At 38.8% G+C, this 24273-nt stretch overlaps 5 protein-coding genes across 6 annotated transcripts; all 5 read right to left on the reverse strand.

The window, feature by feature from the left end:
• Positions 1–143: 143 nt before the first annotated feature.
• Positions 144–5802, reverse strand: LOC116805789 (neuropeptide CCHamide-1). Its single transcript, XM_032740153.2, is given in 5 exon segments — positions 144–545; positions 547–599; positions 1614–1660; positions 1737–1772; positions 5607–5802. Coding segments are annotated over 5 exon segments (543 nt in total). The 5' UTR covers positions 5671–5802; the 3' UTR covers positions 144–202.
• Positions 5803–6755: 953 nt separating this feature from the next.
• On the reverse strand, positions 6756–7487 carry LOC6570796 (10 kDa heat shock protein, mitochondrial). Its single transcript, XM_001996973.3, has 2 exons — positions 7397–7487; positions 6756–7329 (listed from the first exon to the last, which is right to left on the reverse strand). The coding sequence occupies exon 2, from the start codon at positions 7323–7325 to the stop codon at positions 7017–7019; it is 309 nt and encodes a 102-aa protein (XP_001997009.1). The 5' UTR covers positions 7326–7329; positions 7397–7487; the 3' UTR covers positions 6756–7016.
• Positions 7488–10095: 2608 nt separating this feature from the next.
• LOC6570393 (pyrokinin-1 receptor) lies at positions 10096–13358 on the reverse strand. The gene is made up of 4 exons (XM_001996577.3): positions 12092–13358; positions 11080–11297; positions 10872–11018; positions 10096–10517 (listed from the first exon to the last, which is right to left on the reverse strand). Exons 1-4 carry the CDS (start codon positions 12957–12959, stop codon positions 10467–10469), a joined length of 1284 nt encoding a protein of 427 aa, XP_001996613.1. The 5' UTR covers positions 12960–13358; the 3' UTR covers positions 10096–10466.
• A 2264-nt stretch (positions 13359–15622) lies between these two features.
• On the reverse strand, positions 15623–19773 carry LOC6570394. Its single transcript, XM_001996578.3, has 2 exons — positions 19446–19773; positions 15623–17956 (listed from the first exon to the last, which is right to left on the reverse strand). The coding sequence occupies exons 1-2, from the start codon at positions 19527–19529 to the stop codon at positions 16190–16192; spliced, it is 1851 nt and encodes a 616-aa protein (XP_001996614.3). The 5' UTR covers positions 19530–19773; the 3' UTR covers positions 15623–16189.
• A 1227-nt stretch (positions 19774–21000) lies between these two features.
• On the reverse strand, positions 21001–24253 carry LOC6570412 (kinesin-like protein KIF19). Of its 2 annotated transcripts, none has more exons than XM_032742094.1 (5): positions 23962–24253; positions 22492–23893; positions 21851–22002; positions 21443–21786; positions 21001–21375 (listed from the first exon to the last, which is right to left on the reverse strand). In XM_032742094.1, exons 1-5 carry the CDS (start codon positions 24070–24072, stop codon positions 21174–21176), a joined length of 2211 nt encoding a protein of 736 aa, XP_032597985.1. In that variant the 5' UTR covers positions 24073–24253; the 3' UTR covers positions 21001–21173. The 2 variants fall into 2 exon arrangements, with proteins under 2 accessions (XP_032597985.1, XP_032597986.1); XM_032742095.1 differs by having other exon boundaries at positions 21851–21999; positions 23962–24252.
• Positions 24254–24273: the final 20 nt, after the last annotated feature.

Genomic DNA, 24273 nt, shown 5'->3' on the forward strand with positions numbered 1-24273 from the left:
CTTTCATTTCTTTAATTATGTTAATTGTTAATTGTTAATTGGCGCACAGCATGCAATGAGAGACGAGTTCAGAATGCTCGAATGATGGAATAAATATCGTTTAATTGTTGTTGCTTATCTGGCATCATTTAATTTACGTGTGTGTGTGTGTGTGTGTGTGTGTGTGTGTGTGTGTGTCTGGCTTCCATTTTGCGGTCAATGTTTACTTTTGGAGTTCAAAGAAGTCGCCGTTGGGCAGCGGCTGTTGCTGCTGCTGCTGCTGTTGCAGTTGCTGCCCCTGTTGTCCTTGCCGCTGCTCTGCCTCGGCCATCGCCTGTTGCAACTTGCGCCAACTCTCTGCCGCATCGCTGGCATCGAACTGACGCTGCATCTGCCGCAGCTGATAGCGATGCTGACGCAACAGTTGCGTCCATTTCGCATCATTCACATCACGATTGCGTTCCGGCGCCGTTGCATCCACACTCTGAGCTGATAAGTCGGTTGCAGTCAGTGGCAAGTTGTAGATTTTATTGCTCTCGTCATCAACACCATTTGCATTATTATTTGTTGTTGTTGTTGTTGAAGAGTTGTTCCTCTAAATTCTCGGCGTAGGGTGTGGGCTGTGGCACAGAAAAATCGGAGTTGAATCAGTTTATTGAGTATAAGAATCTGACTTGTTTGCAGATTAATATTATTCATTGATTACATCTACATATTTCTCCTTCTCTTGTGCAAGGGAACCCACCAGGAACAAGTACATAAATAGAGCCTCTAAACTCCAGTTAAACATACTCCTCTTATCTAACCAACTTGTAGTCGAGCTTTAATTGTTGTTGGTCCGAATACATATAAATACTGATATATCAATTCACACGTGACCTTCCTTCTTAGATCAACAATTAATAAATGACTGACTCAGGAGCATTTACTGGCGATAAATCAGCACTCCCTCAAACCTAATACTATACAATCAATTGATCAGTAATTGAAATACTTCAAAGTTTAGGGCTATGCCACACGAAGAACTTGGCACAAAAGCGAATTTGGTTTGCATTGTAATTGACCGCCAATAAAATATAATGCCATATAAAAACCTCACATAAGCATAGCCATATTAAGGTATTTAAATTTTGCATTTTTTGTGCAATAAGCTCACCAGAGAGAAGGACAGACAAATGTACTTGTAGATAACTCTGATTTTTATACTCTCAGAAAGCCTAGCATGATTGAAAAATACAATTTAATTCATTATAAAGTCAGCGAAATAAAAGCTAAGCCGACCCGAAATGTCGAGCGGAAATCGTGTCTCTTATATATATATAATTATATTGTAGATAGTATGTCTAAAGAGTTGCAATCATGACTAAAATGCTAATGATAATGCTTTTAAGAACCTATTCAGTTTTGACAAAGTTATGGAAGTGAATAATTTGGAAGAGTCGGTATATTGATGTTTTTTTCCACGAATTAACAAACAGAAGAATTATATAATGCAAATATATAAATTTATGACGGGTACATGTTGTGGATAAGATTAGTTCGATAATGTGTTCAGTGCAATTGTGTTACTTTATGACGGCTTAGTGGTGTTATTTCATCATAGATCGGAATTAGTTATAATAATAAAATCCCACCTGTTTAGCTGCAATTGCCGCCCTGTTGCCCGAACGCTTGCCATGTGCTAGACCAAAAGATACAGATACAGAAAGTGAGCAAACAAAGCGATATTTACTACAAAAAAATGACTCTCAACTTACCACCCCAACACGAGTGTCCATATTCCAAGCAGGAGCCTGCAAGTAAATGCAAATAAAATTATGCTTACTAAATAAATCATCATCAGCATCATTACTCTGGCAAGGCACTGAAGAGTTAAGCTCCGCATGTGAATTTATGAGGAGACAAGAAACAACAGCACACCAAAGATTATATACCCTTACAGACCGCAGCTCATTTGCATTAATTTATTTGACTTTAAGTTAAATAAAAAGCCAACCGATGATTCGTGTGGATATCAATATAAATAAAAAGGATTCAGGCAAGAAATCATCTCATATTGAAGATTTATTTCATATTTTAGCTATATCTCATGTTGGAGACGTATCTCATATTTTATATTGGAGGTAAATGATATAGTGGGTAATTGTTCCTATTGGAGCTATATAACATAGTGATACAATTGTGTTCTGAAATATGTACTACTTGCAGCCAAATAACGCACATATTCCAAGTTTCATCTAGCGGGAACTGTTCGCATTGAAACAGATGGATATAGTTCAAGGTGTAAGAGATGTCTACTTTAATGAACTACAAACTTCAACACAAAATAAAAAACTCTCTGAAAAGGTATAGAAAAGAGCTTCATTCCACCAGTCAGCAGGTCATCACAGGGGGAGTCCTAGGAAAGACCAACAGCATAGCTTATAAAGGTAACCAAGAAGTTCATGTGGATGCTGTAGCTGTAATGTAATTGTTACTGCTGTTGCCACGGCTACGGCTGCTACAACGTCACAGCACTGTTGCATGTTGTATGTTGTATTGTGTCACGACCTATGATAAATACGAGCCATTACAGTTCAGGTAATAAGCGTGCACCTGAGTAATGCGTTGAGAGCGCCGCACTCAGCTGGCAAGAAGTGCGTGGTTAACACGATGTAGCTGAAGCTAGTGAGGGGTGTGGGCCATTATGGAATGTCCTTGGCGCTGCATTTCATTGTGTGGCCAAAAACTAATCGCACAAATGGATGGCCAACAAAAGACTTTGTGCCTGTGCTCACATGTCACACAACGAGGCGTCAAACAGTCAACATAAGAGCAGCTGGGACATAAAGCATAAAGTTTACGCAAGGACAGCAGCAGCAAATCTCTCTTGGCAACTTAGCCAGCAGCCTCATGCCACAGATGTGCTGCACTTGCCGTCCGCTTTGCATAAGCCCATTGATAAGAATTGTAAATGCTTGCTATTGGGCATTGAGCCCACTTGGTTGGATGACTCTATCAACTGTTGACAGCCGCCCCTCACCCGGCCGCCATATGTCGAATGTGTAATCATTTGTCAATTACTTAAGCCATGGATTAATTGTTGACAGGCCCAGACCATCAGAGATAGCTCATGCCAAGGGATCTACGGCGCCTCATCGAAGGGCTGTCATTAAAATAGACCAAGAGTGAGAGTAAGGACCTTTACTAAGCGTCTAATTAGCGTGCCCATCCACTTTAATGACTCAACTCGTGACGCTCTGTGGTCAGTTAGTGTCGTAATTGTGCACCCTCTTGGCTTTCAAATGCCAAGTAATGGTTTTTTTTTTAATGATCGAACGTGTAATTTAAAAGTGTTGCAACATCGGGCTATTCTTGTTGTGTTAACAATCTTAAAATAACTTTAGACATTTATACGTTTGACTGGAAAGTGGACAGCTATAAAAAAGATTCAAAGTAGCAACAACCTCCACGCAGCCTGCCTTGCGTGCTTAAATGCTTTGCATTTAATTAGATACAAAATTAAAATAATAATACTCCTAAAGTGTTTCTCATTAAAACAGATAGAAAATCGATTAGTATGTGATTAATGTAATTCATTAAAATACAGATTATTATTATTTATTTTTAATTTACTAATAAAAACTGTGAAAAATTATATTGTAGAAAAATTTAATGGTGTTCAAATTGTTAAACGAAAAAAAGAAGTTAAATCGGCATTAGTTTATTGTTTAAAAAAGCCTCTTACATAAATCACAAATTTTGTTAAACATCTTATAAGTTTTTATTTATTTTCATAAAAATGTGCTTACATTAATCATGAATTTTGTTAAGTAATTAAAAATTCCATTTATTTGTATTTATTTAAAAAATTTAAGCTATTTGGTTTAGTCTATAAGTAGAACAAAGCAGAGAAGAAACTCATATTCTCCGACAAATCTGCATTTTTATTGAAAAACAACAATTAATTTATATGCCTGCTGATATTTCATGACATTATGTCATCAGATTGATTCATTTGAATAACTAAACTCAAGCCAAAAATCTGAACGATTATGTGCAATAAAACTAGTAGATTAGAACAATCTGTCAGACACAAAGAATTGGTTGCAACTTGCATACATAATTTAACCTGAACCTAGCCCAATTCTGTGTCACTTCAAAGACAGTTGCCGCTTGGATAGCCATAGATAGGTGGCAGCATAGCCCAAACTAAGCCAGACCCACAACCAACAACTGCAGTGTGGCAACAATTTGCAGCTTGAGTGGTTCACACGTTTTTCGCTGTGTCATCTGGAGTTCCTGTTGTCGTTGTTGTTCTTGTTGGTGTTATTTGGCACGCAGTTTGGATTAATTTACGACTGCAATTAAAATCGTTGGGGCGTGTTTGCTGGCATTTGATATTTGGATGCCGTTGTCGGCTGACAACCGACGCAATTGACAACGCAAAGCGACGATATGAAAATTATAGAAACAATACCGTCCTGGCGATCAAAAGGCAAACGGGAAATTGTGCATAAAATAGATAATGCGCCTTACAAATTGAAACAACAACATCTGTGTTAATAAGGTAGTTGGTCAATTTTATGGCCCTGTTGATACGGATTACGTTCTACCGACAGCTCATTTGCAGATATGGAGTGAAATTCCAAGCCGAATTTGCAGTGACTCATTGACAAATAAAATGGGATTTGAATATGTACTCAACGTCACTTGAACTAGAATTACATATGTTCTCCATGAGTTTTCCATTCAACATTCTTTTTATGCCCGGTATCCATTAGAAAAGTCAAAGTTGTTATAATGATGTTATGGCAGAATAAAGTATATGTATAATGAAGCATATATATAAAATTTATCAGCATCAAAAGCTGAGTCTTTTTTGTACGCATATCAGCTTTAATTTATCTAATTTATCTGTTATTACTGATCAACCGCACAAATGTAATTAAAACCGGATAAGGAAGGCAAATTTGTTTAACCAAAGTATATTTTCATATTAAGCAAACTATTACCATTAAGCCTAATATGTGTTTAAAAGCTGGGTTCAAAGTATCTCCTCGACGAGCTCTGTCTTTTTTTACAATTAATGGTTATTTTTGACTAATAGGAAGGCATACTTTGAGGCTGGTGTCTTGTCTCGTATTGGTTGTTAAGACTTTTAGTAATTTTTAGAGTCTAAGAAGAAATATGCCGTAGATACGCATCGAATTTGTTCCAGTTGCAATAATTAACAAATGCAATAACAGGAATTGAATGTTTTATTTATTTTTTAGTTAGCCAACAAACATATATGTTGTCAATATAATTTTATGAAAATTTCGTTGTATAATTTAGACTTTAATTTGAAAACTTTCAAAAGAGCTCCTAAAATTTGAATCAAGAATTGTCTAAGATAGATATATAGTTATGTATTTGTATTTTTCATTATAATTCTATGCTAAGATTTATTTATTTTATTTTTTTAAAATTTATTTTGAATTAAACTTGTCGAATTTGCTGATCTGAATGATAATGCGTGAGTAAAAACATTTTGTAGTAAATTGTTAAAACATTGCATACTTTTATGAGTAAATTGCATAAAAACATATTGTGCAACTATTTATACATTTTAAATGATAATAGAAACTAAATGTTTAAATGTTTACCTGTCACAAACGTGAACAGCACCACAAACACCAAGATAGTCCAACTTAATTTAATATACCACATTTTGGATAAACTGTTTGCGAATTCAACTATTTCAGCAACGGTTTCGAATATCAAAAAATACGTCGGTTTTTTGTTTATATTTTTTCTTCAATTTCACTTTTAATGCACTTGCCACAGGATAGTTGGCTCAACAGTTTAGCTGGTGTTCTGCTGGTGCGAGTATCTTTTCGAATTGCCACCAAAATGCGCTCGACTGACGGCTTTTATAGCACCAGCCTTCTGCAGCATTTACCGCCAGAACGCCAAAAGATAACGACAGCCAATGCGAGCTCAACACACGAGGCAGATGGACGAAACGAACAAAGATACGATCCCAGCGGCAACGACAAGGGGCAACGACAACGAGAAGAGGCAACGCCAACGCACGACGAGGCAAATACCGCCAATGAGCGTAGCGCTGGAGGTCAGCAACAGGCTGAGATGTATGACGTGTATTCCACCAGAGTGGAATGGGCATGTTGCCAGAGTTTGAAGCTCTTCCCCCTTCGAGGCTGCCAAAGTTATGAGCGCTGGAGTTTAACTTGTTGCAATTGTTACGTGTTGTAAGTTCATTTTGTGCTTGCAGCTTAGCATTTAATTAAGACACGATGAAAATACAGAGTTTAACAAGTATAAAACAAGCTAAAATGCTCTAAGCACTGAAGGCTCGCTGATATTTAAGTTTGCTTAACACAAAAATGTTTTGATTGACAAAATTAGTGTCTGATCTAATTATATGAATCTTGATCAATATGTCTCGCTATATAATATATCAATTGGAAGATTGTACCTCATTGCTTTCGGATATCGATTTGAATCGACATTCATGTAACGTGAGCAGTTATCGATAAAATGAAATAAACTTAGTCAGCGTTTGGTATTGTCTCTAGCTCTGATAATCTCTGAGATCGACTGGACCATACAGAATAACATGATTCTTTCTGCATCCATTCCCCAAAGAAATTGCCTAAATATGCACAAGACATTTATGTATGGCATGCAAAAGTCAGTCAAAGTTTGACCAAGAGAGCTCAGAGGCATTCCAATAAACTATTACAGCTAAATCAAGAATCGAGTTTTAAAATAAACAAAAGTTTTTATGCTCCTTAAAGAAAAAACGCAAACTGAACAATTGTTTATTATAGTGTTCTGACAAAGTGGTAATTGTGACCTATCAGTATGTGTGCAAGAACGGTTTCTTTTCTCCTTGTTTAAGTTAGGGGATGTATAGGGACTTGTGTGGTTTTGTTGTTGTGTTTAACCTTCCCATTAATCAATCATCTAGTTTCGAACGCAACGGATATGTGTGTGTGTGTTTTAAATAGTGGGTATAGCCTGGTGGGGGGCTAAGTGGTGCAACACATTGATCATTCTAGCTTGGCGAGGATGTCACTCTCGCGGAACAGTACATACTCGCGCTTGTCATCCATGTCGACCTTGGTGCCGCCATATTTGGGCAACAACACGCGATCGCCCTCCTTAACAGCCACTGGCAGATGTCCTGAACCGACGGGATTGCGAGCGCCGGGTCCAACAGCCACAACAACGCCTTGCATTTCCTTGGGGACAGAGTCCTCCGGCAGCAAAATGCCTCCAGCAGTTGTCATCTTCACCTCGGCACGCTGGATGAGTATGCGATCCAGCATGGGCAACACTTTCTTGATAACGCTAGACATTCTTCTGTCATTTTGGAAAACAGAAAATAAGACAATCAAAAAGTTAATAAAAACAAACTTGAAATGCTTACCAATAAGTTGTACTTATAAAATTAAAAAAAGGTAAACAAATTTTTAATTTTTTTTTTTGTAGCTGTTCAGTTCAATTGCCGGAAACAGACTGAGCAATATGAAAAACTGGTAGTAGCAAATGGATTTGAAAATCGACCAGCCTACTTTGATGATTTTTTTATGATTTTGGTTCACCCTAAAGAGCGTTCAATGTGTGAGTGTCTCTACTAAGTTTTGAAACTCGGCCATGCATTGTGAGTGAAACTACCGTTATAAACAGTGCTTGTGCTGTGTGTGTGTGTGTGTGTGTGTGTGTGTGTGTGTGTATAAGTGTATATAAATGTTGTATTGTGTTGTTGTCGCGATGTTTTGCTAAAACTCTCACGCTGCAATAATCAGCGCCACCTGTTGTCGCCGATGCGCACTAAGCATATAGCTTATGTTTGTGTGTGTGCAAGTGCGTGTATGTGTGCGTCCCGTTGGGCTTCCTGTCTAAATGATTGGGAGTGAGTCGTTGTTTTTTGTACTTGCAGCAGTTAATGTTGTCTGAAATTGCTTGATGGCATTTCATTTTTTGTTTCCCGATTCGCTCGTAAATCAAAATATTTCACACTTTTGCGGGAGACTCTGTATCCGTGAGTATGCCTGTGTGTGTGTGTGTGTGTGGCAGTTAGTGTGTCTGTTTGCTTTAGTGTGTGTGTGGGATAATTTTCTTTTGCCTAGCTTGCTTTTTTTCTGTATTAATGTATTGGTTTGCTGGTTTTTGCGAGTTTTACGTGACGTACATGAAAGATTATTTATAGAACTTGTCCAAATATTGTTAAGTATATGAATTTTCATATAAAGTTCGTAACGCACATGGAGTCCAATAAATATTAAGCTTTAAGCTTCATGATATATTATTGGCATACCTAAATGTAATGGCTTGTGGACGATGAAAATAAATATGGATGTTACAGAAAGTTTTGGTTATAGACTCTTACAGGACATATTGAGAAATTATTGGTATTTCAGGTAGAAAAATATTCATTTGAATTATTTGAAAGTAATGAAGGCGAAATGAAGTGCCTATCGTATAATCTTTTGGAGATATAATAGCTTTAAGACTTATCGCATTTCACACAGGGCTTAAGGGTCCAGCTTATTTCAATATATATAAATTCATTTAATAAAGTATTATACTTCTTTCAAAACTCTGACCGTGATTAACTGTAGTAAACCTATCTCACTCGACAACTTCAGACATCTATATAATTTGTTTCTGGGATTCTGTAATCTTAATTAAGTCCACTATTTATTATTTATTATTTTATTTTTTAATAACTTCCTTTTCATTTTATGGAATTTAATGTGTAAAGTTATACATTTCTTTTTTAATTTTAAAAAAATAAATTAAATGGGAGTCTACATGATCCTCCGACCCTTGCCAAACTGGTATGTTAGGGTATAAAAGATTCGCACCAGAATATAGGACAAGTGCTATCGTTACGAGCATAGCTTTATTTGACGTTTGCATATTGTTTGGAAAGTTTTGCGGTGTTTACGATGTTTACGGCATGCTGCGCTTTGACTTTCCACGTATGTATTAAAATGACGCATTTAAATACAATTTATGGGCCTAGGACATGAATACGTAAGCAAATGTTCCGCTAAAATGCAGGAGTCAAGGTCGACCACAATTTGGCGCTTACCATCCAAAAGGGGCAACTTTGACAACGACTCCAGTTAAATAAGTCTGGAAAGTTTACTTTAACCAACATTTCAATTTGCCTGATTGCATTTACATATCAAATGCAACTCTCGACTGCTTACTGACCATATTACTCATACGTCACGTTGACATTGGGGCATTGGGGCATTTGCAGTCCGTGACCTTGAGCGATTATCAGCACGGTGCATGAAGCATGATGCATGGGTGCGTGGTGCATGAAAATAATTATCATATTATGTATTTATGCAGACGACATTCGCAGTTCTATTCATACTACAAATCGATAATAGTATCCTTATGCGCATTTCGATGAATCCAAATTACAATATTTTCGCTTAAGTCACGGCGCCAGCTAAAAATAGTTATTTCGGCGATAGAAGAAACCCTAGCAAATAAATTGAGTAAATGTATTTACGTTTTATTAACATTACATATATATAGATATATATATTTCACATTAAATCTTAAATCGAATGTTTAAGGCCAATCTATTCACTTGCTTAGCAACGTAGTTAGGAATCTGTTTCCGACTTCAACATTTGTTCTTACTGCTCTTACTCGAAATCTCGTCATTTATATTCCTGTAGGTCGACCAAAAAATATTTAGGAACACTTTAACCAAAATTATAATATAATATACAGTTTAATTGAAATATATAGACATTTGCTTTATTTTATACAAGTTAATACTTAGCTTTTTCCCAATTTATATATTTTGTTTAGGAAAGTACACTTATTTATGTCGACAAGAAAAGCTGAGCTCACTGTAGATATTCTAATTATTTAATAAAAACTGGTCGGTTACGGAAAATTACATTTAATAACCGACGTTGAAGTTGATTATTGATCTTTAGATATACATAGTTTTTTGAGTTGACTTAATTTTCTCTTCATATTGAGTTCAGATTGAAGCTAAATGATAAATTAAATATGTAGATATTTATCAAATAAATTATCTGCGAATTATGAACAATTCATGAATTCACACTGTTAAATACACTAAATACATATTTTCAATATATATTTCCATAAAATATTTAAGATAATACAAACAATGGACTAGTTAGGCAAGTACATTGTACTTGTTACTTAAAAAACATATTAGGAATTATAGCATTGACTCGACATTTTAAAAATCAATAAATGTATAAAGCTCGATTTCATTATAAATTAATTACGACAACATTCGATGCAACTAATATAAAATACCAACTTGTACTAATTATAACAAAATTAACATAAACTCGATTGTAGTTATTATATATTAAAATTAGTTTACAACAGTTAGTTAGCAGAAAACTGCAGAAAACAACAAGTGATAAATATCGATGGAAAGAATATAACAAAATAGCAGCAATTAGCGCATTGTTCATTGCAAATTACGAAACTAGTTCTGAGTTTGACTGCAGCAGTCGTTCATTCAGCGCCGTCTATATGGAGAAATAGAGGGAATGATAATGAGATAAGGATATGGAAATGCATGCAAACAATGTTGGATCACATTAACACCACACTCAGAAAAAAATGCACCCGAAATATCGAAATTTAGGAATATAAATTATTTAAGTTGATCAGCTATCTTAGCTTTTATAGTCTCTGAGATAGATTTGATCTGCTTTTAATGCTGATCAAGAATATAAATAGAACTAAAAACTATGCTATTTATAAAGACAAAATACCCTTTAAAAAAAGATACTTTCATACAAATAAGTTAGGCTCCCCTTCTACATTTCAAGATGATTTTTTTTCTGAGTGCACTCATATAAACTGTAATATATATGCACCTGCATTAATGTCGGCTTCGTCTCAATAGACTCGCGTTGCGTTTGTGTCGATGAGTTGAGGGTTGTGTTGCGGCGCAAGCGTCGCGACTCCAGCTGATGTCTCGAGTTCAGCGATCCCTTTGAGTACTTCTTGCCCAGCAGCACGGCCTGCAAAGGAAGAATGTCGTAACGCAGAAACTAAATCGAATGGTTAAGTTCAGTAGCTCACTTTGAAGGCCTCGCGAAACTTGTTGCTCATTATGTTGTAGAGCAGTGGATTGATGCAGGTGGATAGATAGTAAAGCACACCGGAGATGTAGGTCATCACGGTGTAGAGGAACTCATGCTGCTCATTCAACTGGGCGCCAGTGGCTGGCGCATAAATGGCAATCAGACGCTGAGCGTGGAATGGTGCCCAGCACAGAAAGAAACAGATGACGACGGCCACTGTGGAATGAGACAGATAAACCAAACAATTTGTACATGTACTTCTACATATGTATTTATATTCATTTGCAACTAATGACACAGCCACGATATATAGAATAGCTTGAATGTTTTTTGTTTTTTTTTTTGGGCACAATAAAATACGCGCCCGCTCCATAAAAGTCAAGCATGCCGAAATGACAGGCAGACAATGTAATAAATTGGCCAGTGAATGACTGATTAAGTGTGTGCCCAATTCACAGGCACAACTTCAGAATACCCCTTGCTGGCATACACACATATGGTTAGAAATGAGAAATTTGCCACACAGCCTGTGGCAACATTTGCCACCATGGTAACGACAGATGGCCGCAGAACTAATTATCCAATTTCGATGGGAGGATACCAGCCCGAAAATTATATTTTGATGATTATAACTTCTGATTTGGTTATTTTTTCCAGGGACTTCAACAAGGTCTCAAGTCTAAGCCAATTTCCCAAAATTTTAAATTGTATTTATTTAAACATATTAATAACTGGAAACCCTTAATTCATTTTTCATTCACAAAAATAACACTTCTCTTAATATTTAATTTATAATATATACCTTACACTCTCCGCCTGTATTTTATTTATTTATTCTTTAGTGTTAGATTTATGTTGACCAGCTCAATTCGAAAACTATTTTTCTATGAATGTATACGTTCTTAGGATCTATTGGGATTGTTGGAATCTTTTAGGAATGTGGAGAAGGAAATGGTATCTCGTTCCTCTCACACTTCTGATAGACATACCCGATTCTAAATGGAACTCACCCAGCATTCGCAGCACACGACGCGTGCCATAATGGTTGAGGCGTCCACGCACCGAGCTCAGCTGAGGCCCCGCATTTTTGGTCGAAATCGAACCGGAGCCTGCATAGCGATAGAGTATCGTATCGCTGTGCACCGACTTTATTGGCTGTGATTGACGTCTATCGGCCATGACAGCTGGTGACCCGAGTCCACCAATTATGGTCGAGCGGTACAGATGGATGCCAATGCACAGATACAGCACCAGAATGATGGACATGGGTGCAAAAAAGAAGATGAACGTCGAGAGCTGGAACGAGTGCTGCACGATCACGCGGACCACGACACATTTGTCGACACCCGCATAGTTATCGATGCCAAATTGTGCTGCTTGCGGTATGGCCGTAACCACGGCAAGCACCCAGATGAGGATTATGATGCGGATGGCGCGGCTCAGTTTGCTCATTGCCTGGCCCAAGAACGGATGACAAATGGCCATGTAGCGTTCCACGGTGAATGCCGTTATGGTCAACACTGTCGCATTTGCCGATGTCTCGGCCAGGAGGCCGCGTCCGATGCAGAAGTGCTCGCCAAAGATATACGGATACTTGGACCAGATGAAATACATTTCTGGCGGCACACCCGACAGCAGCAGCATAAAATCCGATATGGCTAGAGAGAACAGATAGTAATTGGTGGCCGTGTGCATTGAGCGATTCTTCTTGATCACAATGCAGGTGCTGATGTTGCCCACAACGCCGGTGAGAAAGATCAGGACGTAGACCACAGTGACCGGTATGACAATGGCCAACGAATCACGTTGAGCGCCAAGCAATTGGTTAATTGTGGCAGCACTCGCGTTGGTGGCAGGCGGTGCCGATACCATTGACATGTTTTATTTTTGTGAGCTGAAATTTTCCTTTAACTCATGCGCTTTTGTTTATTTCTAAATTCCAGCAATTTTTCCCCTTGCTCGGCGTTTAGACTAGCTGTATCTACCTCTGTGCTAATTATTATAATTCAATGTCACGACCCAAAAGCAACTGGAGACTTCGAAACTCAACTCGTTTCTTGACTCGCACGCAACGGACGAAAACAACAAATAAACAGTGTTCAATATATATATGTATATAATGTCAACGAAATCGCAACCGAATCCGGAACCGGTGCCAAAACGCCCACCCAGCCCACTAGCTGTGAGGCAACTGGACGCTTCGGCAACTGCGTTCGCTTGATTATAAACTGACCAACCGTATAAATTTGTCACTAATTTTGAATGCATCGAGTACTGCCCGATTCCGATGCCGATGCCGAATCCGAATCCGAACCGCACGCCAGCGCGTTCTAAACTTATCTGATAAGCAGCAGCAACATTTCCCATTCAGATTTGTATCTAACTACAATAAGCAGCGCTGTCGCGTCGCTGCCTCTGTCAGTGTCTCTGTTACTGGCACCGCCTCTGCCCCCGCCTCGGCGAACATGTGCATACTGCTAAGTGACTCGGTGCTCTGTGTGCTTGGCATTGTTTGTGCTTTTGGCCACCACTTCTTAAGTCTCAAGCCAAGAAAAACACGACCAAGACCAAAAACAAAAATCCCCACGACGATGGATGTCATAAAAAGTTTTGCTCTATGCGTTTTGTCAGTAGCATAGCAGAGCAGAGCTCTGACGAGTGACATATTCCTCTATATATATATATTTATTTATATATATTTTCATTTATATTATTTAGTTTAACTAACCGAAAAAACACTCACTCCACTGCCCCCTAACCGACCACCCTCCAAGTGCGTGCGCTGCTTTTGTAATAGTCGCACACAGAATACACATGGATAAACTAACACTTACAGTTATATTTACACATACAAATACAAATACAAGACACTGCATGGCTGCCACAAGCCACACGTGTGCTTCCCCGACTATGTGTGTGTGTGTTTGTTGTGTAAAGCTTTGAGAAGTGCTTGCAAGTGTGCTTGAAAGCTCTTAGCAAGTGCAACCTCGCTTTTCTGTTCGCTTCAACTTTAAAGACTGCTGCTTGGCAAACTATAATTTAAGTGCTATGAGTAACAACGACAAAGTATCTATTAGAATGCAATGGAGCTCGAAAAATAAGTGTTGTATTTCATATTGTATATTTCTTACATCGTCGCCTTTTTATGAGACTATTATTCTGTTATCCTTCAAACTAAATACTTCTAACAACCAAATATCGAATGCTTTTCTAAAACACTAAAATTATACAATTTTAAGCATCTAAAATTAGACTAATATTTTGAACCCATCAAAATTTCAATGATATCAATTATATAAGTTTAAGATCAACTAAAATTGATTTAATTTCTTCTTTTTTTTTGGGTGTTTGAAACCAATTCTATTTGTATTATATGTGGAGATCGTTTTTTAACTTACCTGCATTTTTTATGTGTATCTTCACTCGTATTTTCTGGGGATTTGTTGGATGAGAACAGAGTATTCCTTAACCTAAAAGTAATTAAATTAAATACACAAATATTATGGGCAACATCAATTTTATTGTAGTTGCTAAAACCATTCGTAAGAGTCAGGACAACTTAGAATATTTTAATAAATGATTCAAATACATTCAGAAACACATACATTCGTAAGGTGTACAATATGAATATACATATATAAATATTTTCTAAATAGATCTGTATAAGTTTGGTAAAATGAAGTCAATAAATATCTCATTTAAACACTGGACACTATTCAACCAGCCTTTCCAGGAAATTCTGCCTGGAACCATTACCTTCGTTACATATTCTATAGACATTTACCAATAGTTCAAATATATGTATATAGGCAAAAACCAATATGCTAATATAATATATATTAATCTCATTAACACATACAGAATATCTATCTTGCTATGTATGGCATTAATTATGCTGTTTTTATACCAACACTACTAAAACATTGAATTGAATTTTATAATAGATATCATATTTTATAACATTCCTTTCATTTCATCTCTTTTCTTAATCCAATTTAATTTTTCTTTTATTTATTTTCAATCTTAAGTCAGGCAATAGTTTAGTTGTCGAGGATTAATGCTTTTCTTGATTTGATCGTTTATTTTAAGCACACCACAAGTATAAGATTGTAATTAAAAGCAACTATCAATAACATTTGATATTCTCAATACTTGCTGAGTAAACTCGTAGACTCTTAAAAACATATATACTTATGCTATGGTGCATGTCCTCAATGGGCGGCTGAAATAGTATATATTGGATAAGTATATAAATATTTGTAATATTTGTGACATACATTGAATGGAAACAAATATTTGTTGAAATATTTACGACATTCAAAAATTGTATTTGTAACACAGAATAGTGTTTTCAACTCACAATTAAAGTCTTTTTCAAGCTCGTTTATTTGTTAAGTCTACTTTAAGTTCAGGTTTTAAAATTTGTGCATAAACATTTTGAAAGATTTTTTTTTATTTTATCACATAAAACTGAAATATTAGATGTATTTGATATTTTTCAAGAAATTATACGTTTGTTTCAAGCTTTTGATTTACCGAATATTATATAAACATAAAACATTTATCTATAACTCTTTTTTATCACACTACATAAATTAGAAACATAATCGTCTGGTATTTTATATAAAATATATTATGGGTTCGTTATAAGTTGTTTGAAATGTTTAGTTTCATGTATATAGAGGTATGTTAGTATTACGACTTTTTTGGCATTCTTTACTGCTGACTCAAGAACCTTAAGAATTATGCAAGTAGTATTGGAATCTTAGTAAGCTTAATTTTAAATGTAATGCTATAAAAATCATAAATAAGTTTTAAGATAACTCAATAATTTCACCTCAATTTGTCTCACATTTTGATGGTTATAACGTAAATATAATTTGTAACAGAGAGAAACATTTGGAAATGCCGAGCATACTAAACAAAATGTGTTGTGAGACTGCTTAAAAATATTGCACAATAGAATATTTAAATATGCGACATTGAGATAATTAAATCATATTGCATATTTATACATCAATATCAATTATCTCGGCATCATCCTCATCATCGGTTCCCCAACCGGCGTGAGGATTGTTATCATCCAGTCAGTGAACGAGCCTCTCCTGCTATAGCATCACTTTCTTCAATTCTGGCAGATGCAGATCCAGAATACTCTGAGCAGCCTCATGATCCAGCCCATCAATGCTACATGCCACCAACTCCCTCAGATTGTCCGCATATCTGGCAATATGACTGAACGATTGCAACGTTATCAACGAACAGTTGCTAATATTGAGACTGCGCAAACGACTCAGATTGAGCACAACAAACTGAACAGCCACATCATCCAGCAATGAGCAACTGGCCACGGACAGCATCTCCAACGCTGGACAGTTCATGGTAAGTGCAGCGATGCCTTTCGTATCCAAGCGATTACAGTAGTCCAGTGTCAGGCTAAGCAGCTCGGGCAGACGTAGAGCTCGCTTAAGCAGGCGGTGGGTAAGATTGCGACATCCTCGGACATTTAGTTCCCGCAATCCTCGCAAGCGACTGATGGCGTACGGATGCTTGCCAAAGCCGATAAAGCCGTTATCCGTGATCTTGATGCAGTAATCAATCCTGAGCACACGCAGCAGCTTCTGGTGTTGGAATATTGTGGCCAGAGTGCGATCGGTGGTTGCTTTTTGGCAGTTATCCAAGCTGAGCTTCCTCAAATTCGGCAATCGCTCCAGCAGAGCGCACATGGAATTCTCATCAATGAAGCAGACATCCTCCAGAAACAGCTCCTGCAGTGTATTGTTCATGTTGGTGGTAAGCCCCTCCACCAACCCTCTGCCAGTCATCGCACGACAATAGGACATGGTTAGCGACTCCAGGCAACCGCTCATCTTACGCAACGCCTTCACGCAGCGCACATCCAGTTGGACGCAGAACATGAGATCCACGTAACTCAGCGTTTTACGCCACTTACGAGCCACTCGGATAAGCAGTTCATTTGTCAGCGATAGCATGCCGGTGAGATCAAGATGCTTGAGTTGAGCCGTCTTTGGTATCGAATCCAGAATCACTTGAAGTAGCATTAGATGACAGTTGCCAGAGAGCTTTAAGGTGCGCAACCTGTACATCCGCTCAAAGGTCAGACGCCAGTTTTCTGTTTCAATACCCGGCGAACAGCTAAAGAAGATATCGACGCTTTCCAGAGTGTGCGCGTGGTCATAGAGCACCTGCAGCAGGACCATCTCATTGTTGCGCCGATACTCAAATAGCAGGTGACGCAATCGAACCTTGGTCTCCACGCGACGCAACTGCAATAGCATCAGTAGCTTCAGATTTGAGTCTAGACTGACACCGTCACATTCGAAGCCATCCAGTTGATGGAACTGCTTCATATTGATCCCATCGACGGTCATGTTGTCATCATCCAGAAAGCTAGTCGTGGCTATTTTCAACATTTTCAAATTGGGCAGCTTGCCATGGATGCTCCGGAAGACGGGCGAGTGACGAACCAGCAGGCATTTGACCTCCTTGCCCACCAGTCGCAGAAACTGCTCCAATTCCAGACTCTGTGACAAGTTGCGAAACTCGACGTCCTCAAAGTTGATATACGATGCGTGGCTCTCCACGTGCTGCTTCATATCCTTCAGATTCTCCTTTGTCACAATCACCCTGCCGCGTGTCGCGAAATAACGCCGATTAACTAATTCACGACAACGCCAAGAAACCAGTCGCAGCTGCTGCAGATCCAAATACGTTAAATACGACATAATCTCTATCCACAGATCATTTGGCAACTGCTCAATGTGCATCATTGTAGTCTCTCCTTCTTCATCAGATGTCTCTGCGGAATTACTGGCTGCCAGTGCCGTAGCCATCTCTGGCTCCACTTTATTCGCCTGCAAGAATTGAGACATTTTCATTATACATTTTATTAAGAAGTCAGAGGATATTAAACTTTAACTACCATTAAATTCAATAAATTTCCATAAATCAGTTTTAACACAGTTTTAAACGATCGATATATTTTCTTTTGGTCAATTTTTATTGAAAGGGTTGCAATAAGAAATTCTTGGGGTATTCTATTTATAAAGATTATAATTTAAAAAAGGATTCTTCTCTCCTTTTAAGTGACCACACTTATGATCAGCTTAAGGGTTTCTTCATGGATCTAAAGTGTATAGCACTTTTGCTATAAGCCTGCAATAGGTATTCAATCTATACAACAACACAACATAACTGTTTTTCATATCAGATTTTATTTGAGATTGCTATTTCATTCTATACTTCTATGTTCTTATATCCTTGTGGAGCGTATTATAAGTCAATATAGCCATGAACTTTTGCGTGTCTGTGCTAATTTTCTAGTCATGCTTTGAATATGTTGCCCTCCTCCATTTTTTAAATTGTCTTGTTGAAACTTGTCGCATATGTGTCTTGTTGCTGTGGTAACTACGAACGTCTAACTGTATTATGTCATTGTGAGATAGGCGTAGACATACATGCAACAAATACATGCAGACGTTGAGAAGTATATAATTATCATTTTGAGAGAGTCGTCGAGAGTAATTCACATGTGAGAAATAATAAATAAACAGACAACTGTTGCAGGTGGAAAGCCGTAAAATAATAATAAACATTGTGCCGTTGCGCTGTACTTAATAAATAATATCAATACATTTGAAGCTCGACATTATTGGTCTCTAAATACATGTCAACCTATCTGATGTTATAAAGTCGCACAAATGTGGAATATTCAGTTCACAGCCAGTCGTGAAACGGAAAACACACAAATACGATTTGTATAAAACTCTGGACTAAAAGTTTGTGGATTATCTTTACTTTTCTACAAAGGTATGTAATGTTTGGCTTGTCTAAGAAAACTACTCTTTCTTGCTACTAATATTTTTAGTTGTTAAAATCGAATGAAAAATGTTAACGGTTGTTTGTTAGCTAGAACTTTTTTTTACGAAAATATTCAAATAATTGTGTAATCAGACTTTATCCTAAGAGAGATTCAAATACCATTAAGCACAAAGTAAATTCAATACGACAACCTTTCAATAATAGTACAATCCAATTATGCCGAAAACAACACACACAAGGGTTAAACTTCGACAGCAAACAAACTCGCCGCAGAACAGGTGAGGTGGTTGCCCGGGGAACAGTCCTTAGCTGGCCCATTGCACTCTCGTCTACTCTCTCACGCCGTGCATAGATTGTTTTGGACTCATAGTTTGATGCATATGTATATTACATATACACATGCATGCAAATATACAAATGCATATATGCAGTTAGAGCCACACAGGCGTACTTGAGATACTTGTACAGACAGATACTCATCCCATTGTGGGAGTCTGCAATGCATACAGCATTTTTTCTTACCTGACAATCGATGGTTCTATCGAAGAAAGCAATTCGGCCTCGGTTAATCCTTACAATTCTACTGGCACTCAAATGATTTCCCATGCAGACAATTATACTTTTGGCATTGTACAATTGATTAACAAATTTCACGTATCACTTTCAATGTGTTTCAATGTGCAAATTGCGCAGTTGCTATTACTTCCAGTGCTGTAATATTTGTAATAGATGTGATGTGTAATAGTTGTGTTTATGTTTGACTGAATGTATTTTTATATTGCTCTTATGAATGTACTTTCTTATTCGACAGCAACCTGCTTATTGTTTGAACTACAGCAGCCAAATGCCAATGACAGAACCAAATGGAAAATCAACCACGCACTGGGAGCACAGCTGTGTATCTAATAACGAAAATCAAACCATCAAATGGTTGTGCGAGCGGATAAATAATTATATTTCCTAGCAACGCATGCTCTCACGCTCAGCATGCTCTCTCTCTCGCCCGGTGTTCTCTCTGGCACTCCACTCAGACACCATCCCTCTCTCTCTCTCTCTCTCCGTCTCAGTGGAACGCTCTCGCTTTGTTTATGTTTCTTGTTTCTGACCTACTTCCAAAAAAAAAAAAAAACAAAACCAACAACAAATCAACAAAAAACAAGAAACTAGAAACAAAAATTCTGTGCCGGCAGTGACCTTAGCGTCGTTGCGTAGGAAATGTTCGCGGTAAGCCTATCGTAGCCATCAAGTGTGTAAAGGGCTAGCTTATTATGAAACGAGTTTTACTATTACCAAGTGACAAATTAAATCAACGGCGCACCGAATATTATATACTCTTGATAAATGCTTATTCTAAACATAATGAAAATGGAATACACTTATCAATAGATTAATAATATGATAAAACCCACAACATAAATCGAGCAATTTTGATCTTCAATACAACATCTTTTTATAATATCAAACAAAGCTCATTCTTTAAGTTACAAAATTCAATTAGCACTTTTATAATGATTTGATATGTAAATTGCTACTTGAAAAACAGTTTGTAGATATACTAGTCGTACGTACTAGTCAAGTATATATATATATATATATATATATATATATATATATATATTAAAAAATTCAATAGTAGAAATACCCACGATATATGTATGCTTTTCACGGATAATTTTCATTCAAACTAAATTACTTTTGTGTTCATTTTGAAAAATAACCGCCTATCTATCTAACGTATTAAATTCGGGCTGCCAGATTGCTCAAGAAATAGGTCCGGCAACGCTGGCATAAATTCAAATACCAATTTTGATATGTGTGACATCGAGCGGCTTCTCATGACAAGGAATATGCCCACAAAAAATGGAAAATTTTATTTAAGCAAAATAAAGAAGCACTAAATCGTAGATTCCAAGGCACACATTATTTATATGCGAATTTTCTTTTTTGATGAACATATTAAAAATATAAAACAAAAACAAAAACAATAAACGAAGAACAAATTATTCTCGCGTTTATAATCGCCAAGCATCATCTAAAATAAGTTAGACCCACACAGAAAGTACAACAATATCAGTTCCATTCGAATAGTTATTTATTTAAGATATGTACTCGAAGTTAAGACATAATTATAAACATAATTAATGCATTAGGCATATTGAGCATTTCGTTAAATTGTGCAGCCCGTTTAATCCTAACCTAAACCTTTACAACTATACCTGAGCAACTCGAGCAGAGTTGGCGCTGCCAACTCTAAGAATGCGTCTGTTTGCCCAGACGCATCGAGGGACGACGCATGCTGACCGCACTCACACCGGTCGACAGTCGGGGCAGACGCGGATTCACAGGCGGACCCATCAAGCGATCTGGTCCGTCCGACACGGCAATCTCTATTGCCGGCAATGGTGAGACGGGTGACCATTCCGAGCTGGAGCTCGAACCGGGTGAGTCGGAACTACAATAAAATGGTGCATTGTTGGTTTATAGATATGACGTCTTGAAAGATAGATAGGGTGGGTTACCCAGCTGTGTAGATGGGCGGCAGCTTCTTCTCATAGTTGCCCGTGCTTGGTGTGACAACGCCGGCATGAATCTCCTGCTGATAGAGACCGTAGAGTTCTCGCAACTCATCTGGCAGGTCAACGTTGCCCTCCTCGATGAGTCGCCGCTGGGAGCTAATGATGTCCTCGCACAGGCGTCGCTGCCGCTCGGCCCGCAACAGCTGGAGGTCGCGACGCCGTAGCTCCGCCTGACGTGCCAACCGTTCCGCCTGCAATGACACCTTGTCCGCCTCCAGTTCGTGCACGCGGCAGAGCAGGGCGAGCAATTCGCGCTCCTCATCGCTGGTAATGCGTTCGGGAAGCTCCTGTACATGGATTGGATTTTAGTTACAACTAGCATTGCTGAGACTACAATTCTGTTCGACTTACATCCTCTAACTTGACACCCTTCTGCCGACACTGCTCCAACTCGTGCTCTGTGTGCTCCCGCACTTCTTTATAGCGTCGCGTCTCCTTCTCAATGGCCGCCAGTTCGCCCCAAGCATTCTTCAAGGCCACAGAGCCCTCCGATTCGATGTCTGCTTCAGATAATGAAAAATTAAATAAATAATTTCAGATATTTCAAATCAAATTTGAATGGGAATAGAAATAAATATATATATTTATATATATAAAACCCCCTGAGCTTGTTTGGAAACATTTATGACAAACTATTCTTCAACAATTGAATTATATTTAATTGTCTTAGAAACTTTTTCCAATATTAAATTATTGATCATCATGAAATGATATACTCGTAATATAAGTATAAGAATCCCCGGTTGGTAAATGTGTATTTTAATTGGGATTATAATCCCAAAACTTGTTAAAAAAAATCACAGAGATCGCATCATATAGCGGAACAATCGGTCATTATATTAGTTCTTGAATGAACAACTTTTTGCTTAACAAATTACTCTAATCAAACTCACCAGCTATCAAAGGAAGGAAGGAGATAAAGTCTAGTCTACAAGGGTATTTAATATTTGAGTTGAAAAAGAGAGTTAATTTTCGTATTTTTAAATACCCACCATCATCGCCAGGAATGTCGTACAGCTTGCCAATGCGTCCCTGCCAGTGAGATATGATCATGTGCTGTCGCTCGGCATCCAGTTCGAGGCCCAACAGATGACTCTCCGCCTCGAGGAGTTTCCTTCGCAGCTTCATCTGCTGCTTGAAGGTGAGCACAATTTGCTCACGCAAATAACGAAGCTCTGATTTCCTCTGCTCATTTGGCTCCCCGCTGGATGGTGGCTGTTGGCCTGTCGCTGCCTGAGCCGTAGAAGCAGCCGCTGCGGCTGCAGCAGCTCCACTGCGTGGACGTTCCGTTAACATCTTGGTGCGCAAGCGGGTGACCTCGTCGCGCAGCTCCGAGACCAGACTCTGGTAGTGTTTGGTGGGAAAGTTCTTGAACTCATCGATGTACACAGAGCTCTGGAGTTTTGTTGTGATGCTATTGGCTCGATCCGCATATACGAGCGTATTCTTGGTCTCATCCCTATGCTTGCTCTCGGGCGCGACGTGGGCAATCATGACCGTCTTGCAGCGTCCACTGAGCGCCTCCTTGAGCAGACGGGTCAGCTTGGAGTCGCGATAGTTCACATATCGGGCACCACCCGACAAAGCATTGATGCAGTTGCCCAGCGCCAACAGACTGCGATTGATGTGGGCGCCTTCCTGCAAACGCTTGCCCCGATTCTTCGTCTTCTTGGCACGCTCCGAACCAGCCAGATCGGTGAGAAAAAGACGACCCTGTTTGGTGCCCATCGGCGTTCGTGTCTGCACCGTGATGCTAAGCAGAGCATGGCTCCGCGAGGATGTCTGATTGGCTGCCGTGGGCTCCATTGTGCGCGCCTTGTTGCCCTTAATGAGCAGGCCGACGACCTCCTTGCGACTGGATGTCGTTATCTCCGAGAGTCCGGCAACGGTGATGCGCTGGCCACGATTATCCTCTCGCAGTTCCAACGGTCCACCCGGATTAAGCAGATCCCTGATGAGTTCGTTATAAATTTCCAAATACGATATGGATATTTTCGAGGCGCTCTCCGGTGTAGCTGCCTCAATGTAACCAAAGATGTCTTCGATTGCCCGCACCATTAAGCCAATGTCCTGACTACTGACGTCCGGTTCACTGCCGCCGGCTGTCGAGGGTTTCTTTCGTGGCACAGGTCCAAGCATTGTATGCGTTTTACCGGAACCCGTTGCTCCATATGCAAATACAGCAGCATTGTAACCGTTAAGGACATCTCTGACCAGTGGCGACGTGGTGGTTTTGTACACCTGTTCCTGTGTGTCGTTCTCCTTGAAGACATGATCGTAGGAGTATTTCCTTGGCCGACTCTTGCCGCCATCATCATACAGCAGGGAGCCGCCAGAGATGACTTCAATGCAGCGCTCTGTGGAATCCAGACTAGGACGCACACGCACCGCCACCTGCAAAGAGTGGGAAATTCCTTCAACTGGAATGTGCCCTGGATGCCCAGCGCGGTTCTGCCACTCACCACCAAGCGTTCCTCCTGGGCGGGCTGTGCCGTTGCCAGTTGGCGTCCTTGCGAAGATGTGCTGCCTCCGCTGCTGCCCGACCAGCTACTGGCACCAGCACTAGCAGCCATCTTCAATCAAGTGATTTGTCCTTCGATGCAATGCCACGTGCCCCAAATGTGTCGATAACCTGTCTACAAGGTGACCACAACAACAAACGATTACAAATGGTGTCAATTTGTTGTCAACAATCGTAAAACTGTCATTAACTGGGTATATCCACAACCAACTTCCCAACCTAGAAATGAGAACTAGTCTTAATGGATTATAAA

The sequence above is a fragment of the Drosophila grimshawi genome, unplaced genomic scaffold (assembly GCF_018153295.1).
Source record: "Drosophila grimshawi isolate 15287-2541.00 unplaced genomic scaffold, ASM1815329v1 contig_311, whole genome shotgun sequence".
NCBI classification, from domain to species: Eukaryota; Metazoa; Arthropoda; class Insecta; order Diptera; family Drosophilidae; genus Drosophila; species Drosophila grimshawi.